The following is a 7,019-nucleotide window of genomic DNA, read 5'->3' as shown; positions in this document are numbered from 1 at the left end:
CTGAGAACGGAAACCCCCGTAATAAACGAGGGACTACTTTACTGAGATTTGCTTTGCAGAGTCTGTCTATTATATGATAAACTGGCTTGCTGTACAGTGCACTTGTACAAAAATGATCATTTATCTTTTTGTTTAGGATTCTGCACTTACACAGTCAACTTGAAAAGGTTTCTGATAACATGCCACCTTGTAACAATCATTATTCATGGTGACATCTCTTTAAGTTGCTCTTTACTTGAATATCACTCATTTTCTTTATATTTTTTTGTTGTTGATTTTCACCAATACATTGCATTTCAGATATTTCATGTATTTCAGCATTGTTGCCTAATCTGCTGCCAGATTACAGATTTATTCAATGTCATGTTGACTTTACCTAATCGTCCCCGGGACTACCTCTGTAAACCACCAAGCCTGGCTCAACTCTGGGGAGTCTTTTGGTCACTTATGGTCAAAAATGGCTTCCATCAGGGCCTTTTCATCAGGTGTTTTGACAGGGATCATGAAATCTTAAAAAAAAAAAAAAAACTTGTTAAACTTGCAATGCAGTAGTCCAAGCGTCTCATCTCACTACATCCATGTGACCATAAGTGAATGAGAGTCGGCCTGAAAGGTGTCTCATTCAAACTGAGTCAGTGTGTCTTTTTACACGAGCTGTTTGGATTTTTACTCTCTGGATGGGGACAGTGTTGCTCTGTGATCTTACTGCTAGTCATATAGTTACATACAGTACTTGATCCATTTTCAACTATTGAAAAAAAAGTTGAATTGTAACTTGAGAAATCATCTTTGTATGCCTTGCTTTTAACACGAGTTTATAGTTATGTTGTTGTGTCCTCCTCATTCACTTCCTTTAATACAACTCACAAACCTGTGATATATATTTTGTTATGAGTCTTTATGTTGTGATTTGTGTTACTTTTACCTCTTTATCGCTTATCAATAAAAATATCACACTTATCAGCTCTTTTTTTTTAATTATTTTTAATGCAAATTGCACGTTTCTTTTAACAATTTTATTGCATACAGATGGAAGCGATATTCGTCACTGCTCAAAGGTGACAGATGGAGGAGAACACGGTTTGAAGATGGCAACACGTCCGACGTACAGGCTCGTTGGAGACCACAATATCGCTATAGCACAGATTTACAGGTTCATCTCATGAAACACTGAAGTAAATGCAGAAACTCTGAACTTCGTGACAAGCTACCAAACATATTATCAACAAGTACGTGATTTTTTTTAAAAAGTGCACACTTAATTTGTGCCCAAGTGACTACAGTGCAAGATCGTTTCAGATGCTTCCTGTTGCTCCCACACACTTTTTGTCATGTTCAAACCACTGCTGTGATGAAAACGTTTACTCCAGGCTCTAACGGTCTGGTTTCCCCTTCTTTTCCTTCCTGAGCAACAGTCTGTGTCTGGTTGTGGCTGCGATCAGCCGGAGGAGGAGGGCTGTTAAGCGTTGAGAGCTTTGGCTACATCAGTGAAGACCAGGCGACTGGGTCTCTGCATCGTCCCCTGGGAGGTTGTGAGTGTCTGCAGAGGACAGAGCAGATGAAACCATCAGGGAGGTTAAGATTACGCACTGACTCCAGGCTGGCAGCTTAACGCTGGTGTTTCGTTTCATTATGTAAGAGGAACTGCTAAATCACCGTAATATTTTAGGATGAAGTCTGTGATTTATTAATAAAAACAAGAAACTATTAGTATCAGACACCGCAGTGTTTAAACAGCTGAAGGGATTAGTCATTTTTGTAATTTACAAACTTGCCATTTTTATGAGTATTTCTAAAAGGGGTTGACGATTAATCAGTGTTAATTCTATAATTGCATGTTGTTGATTAAAAGCAAGGAATTGACAAAATATTTAAAGTTCAGGTTTTTAAATAACGCTCTTAAACTAATTCAATCGATCATCTATGTGAGGCGTGTTTGAAAACCTAAGAAAAAGCTCTTGGCAAAGCAGATAAGTACTAATATTACATTCACAATGTTGTGCAATACATATCCTCATTTCTTTACATTTTACTTCCAAGCATCCAAATTTAATTATAATCTTTCAAAGTGGTCTTGGTCTATTTTTTTCTGAAGGTATTTTAAACCTTTTCTGTTGACTTTGGCTTTTTTTTTAATTATTATTATTATTAATAATAATAATAATATTTTTTCATTTATACCTGAATGTTTTCAAATGAATATTTTAGTTTATAAGGCCACTTAACTCTGATCTGTGAATCATTCAGGCAGAAAAAGCTCCTAAACTCCAGAAATGAACCAGAGCAACTTAGCAAAAAACTGTTTTAAACAGGTTCTTTAGACACTTTATCAGCAGCCTGTCAATAATTTTTATTTATTCCCAATTCTAGTTGAAGCTATGAAACAAAACACCATTTGACACATAAATTATCTTATCATCAACAAGGGGATTCCCATGAGTTAGTCAAATCTTGACCTGCAGTTGATCAAGTAAATGATGCTTCTCTCAGGTTTGTGTGTCAGGTCTTTGCTTGATTTTTGGACATTAAAGAAAGAAAGATGAATATACAGTAGTCCCTCGCTACTTCGCAGTTTGACGTTTGCGGACTTGCTCTTTCCCGGTTTTTCAACGTAAGATTGTACACGACACAATTGTCATCTTTAATGTTACGTGATTGGGATGTTACAGGATAAAGTTAATGAATAAACACTACTTTGGACAGGCACCGCCATTTTGTTTTTTGTTTATTTCAATAAGCCTACACTGTAACACAAGTCAAAAGAACTACACTACCCAGAAGCCATGCAACAGTGCTGCTGCTTTCTGCTGAAATGGAAGGATAGTTTTGCTATGCAAAGTCAGAAGTAACGATTTATCTATTAAGCTCATAGAACTGGCAGGAAAGTCGCAAATAATCCTGAAGCTCAATTATCCACGCGCACATCGACCTGGACGGGGCGGTGCACTTCGTCGCTGCAGGGTAGGTCTGCAGAAGCAGAACTGAGCCCAACCAGAACTGAGCTGCTGGTCTGCAGAGGTGGTGAGTACCTGTAATCTTGCAGTACAGTAGTCCCTCGCTACTTCGCGGTTTGTTTATTGCGGACTCGCTTAATCACGGTTTTTCAAAATAAGATTGAACATGACACATAATCGCTTGATTTATGGATGAGCTGCACGATAAGCATGGAATTTTTGTTTTAAAATGAATTATTTAAAATTATTTAGCTTCTGCTGCAACTTTGTGCAGGCCTTACTGCAGGATGAACTTCCTGCTGCTGCTGATCAGCTGATCTCTGTGCAGATCGAAGAAGTGGGCGTGGCCAAGGGTGCTTGCAGCTGACAGAGCAGCGGAGGCAGAGAGCTGAAATCATGACATTCTGTGCTCATTTAGAGCTTTAGAAACATTGTTTAGAATATTTCAAGAGTGTGGGAAGGGTTTAAAACACCTTTAAATACTAAAATATACTACTTGTACTACTATTCTTATTTTGCGGTTTTTCACTTATCGCGGGGCTTCAGGTTACGGATCCCCCGCGATAAACGAGGGACTACTGTACAGTTAAAATGACGTAGGTTTAAGAGTTTAGAAAAGTGTGGGAAGGGTTCATAAAGCCTTGAAGTATATATAAATACTAAAATAAATATAGTGCTCATACTTTGCGGTTTTGCACCTATCGCGGTGGTGTGTGGAACGTGTCACCCACAATAATCGAGGGACTGCTGTTTTGTTTTATGCATGACACTTGACTACTTTCCACGCAACTTGCTATTAGCTGCTAAGGCTGGACTGAAAATGGGTGGGAAAAGTAGCTGAAATCTTTGAAAGACTTTATGAAATGTGAAAAATATTGATCAAATCAAATTTAAAGGATAAAGTTTGGATGCTTGGAAAGAAATTAGTTGTGATTTTAAACGTTTGCTGTACTCTAATTATTTGGCTAATCAAAGAACATTTTATTCAGTTCTTTATTAAGGATATTGACACATTTGTTGTTATATTATGGGGTTTGGGGGAGAAGCCGGTGTCAGGGGGTGGGAATGGGTTCTTCATCATGTGGCCCTTTATAATATTATCTAAGAAAGTTTTTCAGTAAGGGATAGAGAATGGAGAAAAGGGTGAAACATAAATTGGAAGTATTGCAGGTTCAGTGTCTTAAATGCTTTAATGTGTGTTAGTTAAATGAGTGAAATTCAGACACGGCTGTTCTAAAGTCTTAACAAGGAGAGAGAAAGGTGAGTGTAAAGGGAGGAATGGTTCAAACAACACACAGGTGATACTTTACCATATTTTGCTTTGTCAAAACTTAAAAAAAGAGAAATAGGAATAGAGAATTACCACAATGAAAAACTTACAATAAATTGTATAGAGCCCATTTTTCCACACTAACATCGTGGGTCTTGTTTGGACACTCTAAAGACTAACTGAAGCATCAAGAATATAAAAAAAAAATCATATTTTCTAAACTTTGCATTCATAACACAGGAGAACAATATATCATGGCGTGATCAGACCATTCATTCGTTGTCTGAGAGACAAAGACTCGTGAGTGTTCAGCCTACCTTGGCGTTGGGGCCTGTGAGGCTGCCTTCCCGTCCGTGATCCAGCAGTTCCTGTTCCAGCAGGTCATCCTGCTCTTCAGCCGGGTCAAAGTTGTACATCGGCATTAGCTGGTGTCTCAACTTCTCTAACCTATTTCCCAAAATATAGCATAGTGAAAAGAAAGAAATGAATTTTTAGCCTCATTTGGTGCATTGATTCTCTACAACAAGCTGAATTTTTATGGTTTTGGACAATTGTGATCCTTTCCTTTGTTCATTTTGAGATCTTTAAACTTTGGATAAACTCACCGCTTTCGTTTTCGGATGTACAGCAACTACAATTAAAAAAAAAAAAAAAAACTGAAATATGTTACAAATAAACTCAGCTCCTTCAAAAGAAATGATAGAAGGCAAGTTCTGGGATCATTTGCACTTTCTTACTATTGCCACAGCTAAGCCGATGACCGTGATGATGCCAAAGGGCACCAGCAGCATTCCAGCGCTCGAACCCTCAATCATCTCGTCGGGAAACGCGGTGGCGTTGAAGCTGGTCTCGTTTGTTGTTATGGTAACAGTCATAAATGTTCTTGAGGTGGTGTTTTCTCTGGTTCTCGCGGCGGTTGAGAGCAAAGAGTCCATTGTGGCGGTTGAGGTGGCCGTCGTGGAGAGGATACTCGCTGTCGTCTGCGCCACATTTACAGCCATGCTCAGGCGCGTTGGACTCACAGGGTGTGTATTTAGTCTTAGTGTGGGTCTTGTGATGCTTCTTAGTGTCTAATGTGTCTCATGGCGTCCTCCCGCTGGTTTGGGCTCTGCTGAGGCATTGATGGTTCTCCTGTAATGAGACCTGCGGTATTAAAGGTGTTACATACGAGGTACAACAAAAACTTTTTTTTTCCTTCAATCTAACAACCTTATTTTTATTCATGCCATGGCTGATAATGCCAGCGTGGTTGTGGTTTTTGAGCAGGATGTGGGGAGCAAATGGTCATAAATACAGAGGAATAGTAACTGCAACTTTCACTGTGGAGAAATGTGCTGGCAGCACTCTCCAACATCAAAATCCACTTACACACACACACACACACACACACACACACACACACACACACACACAAGTTCCATAAATATCCACAGCTTCCAAGCCTGAGAACATGTGCCTCCCACCTACAGACATGCATCCCATTAGAGGATAAAACTATTTTTTCTTGAAGATTTACATGCATTTGGAGTTTTTTGGGGGGAGCATGCTTTCTATTTGTGTTCTACGGTGACACAGGAAGGCACAGACATACGATCCATTCCTCCCTCCTCATCCTGTCTGCTCGTAATGAGGAACATGTGCAACTGAAGCCAACCAATGAAAAACAAAGGCTGGTTTCAGTCACCGCTCTAGTTCAATGAGCCTGTTCTGCTCTGCACAAAGACAACGCTCGCAGCTCTGTTAGGATGGATCTTCTTGTATTTACATGTTGTTTTTAACTTAGGATGTTCTGTACCTCAGCTGCCTCTCACGCACACATACACAGCTGGGGCTACTAATCCTGCCAGCATGAGCAAATCTCGCTCGTGTCCTCTCATATGTAGAGATGCATACGTACCTTAACATACAACATGCATGCTAAGAGGTGACGAGCAGCAGAGCTACAGGCAGGAAGAAAGGGACTGGAAGAGGCAGCATTGGTTCCAGTGTTTGTCTCTGCTCCTCCTCTTCTGCTTCCCCCTTCAGCAATGCAGAGACTGTTTACTCTGACTCAACAGCCATTTTCTCTAAGAATGAACTACACACACCAAAGTAACCCTAACCCAGCAGCCCCCAAGAGATTGCCCCTCCAGTTCTTCGATTGCCTGCTTGGATCCAGTCCTGCTGTTTTGGCCTTTCTTGTATTTGACACAAGCAGAGGCTGCTCTTGGGATGCTGCAAGCAGAGATCAGTGCTGCAAGCTCCCTCCTCCTCACGCTGCAATTGGTCTAATAGCTTCAAGCTGATAAATGTGGTTGGCTGCCTTCGCTGCCCGTTTGGCTTTGCAGGGATGAGAATGGGATTTAATGGCTGGCTCTGCACACCAGATGCTGTCAGACTCATGTGAATGACTGCATCCGGGTGGCAGGTCTGAGGAAATTAACCCTGTAATGTCTAAAGCCAAACTAATGGAGTAGAATCACAGAAGAAGAAACTAATACCACTCCATTTTGTTTATCTCTATTCATCTACTGCTTCTACTTTTCCATTCTTTCTTTATTTATGTATTTATTTATTTTGTAGTTTCATAGTACTCACCTTGTGTTAAAATTTCAAAATCTGTGGGGACGTAATCCCTTGTAGTACATTTCTTTCATTCCTTTCTTTAATCAGTAATACATTTTTTTAATTTTAAATAGAAATGTTTGCTTACACTTTGAAAATAGCAACGTATGCACTAAAAAATTAGTTTAGTCATTGAGACGTAAAATATAAGTGTGTGGGGGAGAATATTTAGTTTCATCGAGGACACAAGT

General features: G+C 39.7%; 1 protein-coding gene across 2 annotated transcripts; it reads right to left on the bottom strand.

The window, feature by feature from the left end:
* Positions 1–1,083: 1,083 nt before the first annotated feature.
* si:ch211-161c3.5 (uncharacterized protein C3orf18 homolog) lies at positions 1,084–6,475 on the bottom strand. 2 transcript variants are annotated; one of them, XM_037679368.1, is made up of 6 exons: positions 6,122–6,475; positions 4,962–5,355; positions 4,830–4,855; positions 4,542–4,671; positions 4,265–4,284; positions 1,510–1,540 (listed from the first exon to the last, which is right to left on the bottom strand). In XM_037679368.1, exons 2-5 carry the CDS (start codon positions 5,223–5,225, stop codon positions 4,279–4,281), a joined length of 426 nt encoding a protein of 141 aa, XP_037535296.1. In that variant the 5' UTR covers positions 5,226–5,355; positions 6,122–6,475; the 3' UTR covers positions 1,510–1,540; positions 4,265–4,278. The 2 variants fall into 2 exon arrangements, with proteins under 2 accessions (XP_037535295.1, XP_037535296.1); XM_037679367.1 differs by lacking the exon at positions 4,265–4,284 and having other exon boundaries at positions 1,084–1,540.
* Between the last annotated feature and the right edge of the window lie 544 nt (positions 6,476–7,019).

This window comes from Nematolebias whitei, chromosome 7 (assembly GCF_014905685.2).
Source record: "Nematolebias whitei isolate Nwh7 chromosome 7, NemWhi1, whole genome shotgun sequence".
Classification (NCBI taxonomy): domain Eukaryota; kingdom Metazoa; phylum Chordata; class Actinopteri; order Cyprinodontiformes; family Rivulidae; genus Nematolebias; species Nematolebias whitei.
Note: the sequence above shows the minus strand (reverse complement) of the source record. Positions and strands in the feature narration are given on the sequence as shown.

What these genes read in the sequence shown, in the direction of transcription:
- si:ch211-161c3.5 (XM_037679367.1), bottom strand. Translation starts at nt 5,225, where the DNA reads ATGGCTGTAAATGTGGCGCAGACGACAGCGAGTATCCTCTCCACGACG. An exon ending in TCGGCTTAGCTGTGGCAATA is followed by an intron (nt 4,856 to 4,961) that starts GTAAGAAAGTGC and finishes TTTTAATTGTAG; the next exon opens with TTGCTGTACATCCGAAAACG. An exon ending in TCACAGGCCCCAACGCCAAG is followed by an intron (nt 1,541 to 4,541) that starts GTAGGCTGAACA and finishes TGTCCTCTGCAG; the next exon opens with ACACTCACAACCTCCCAGGG.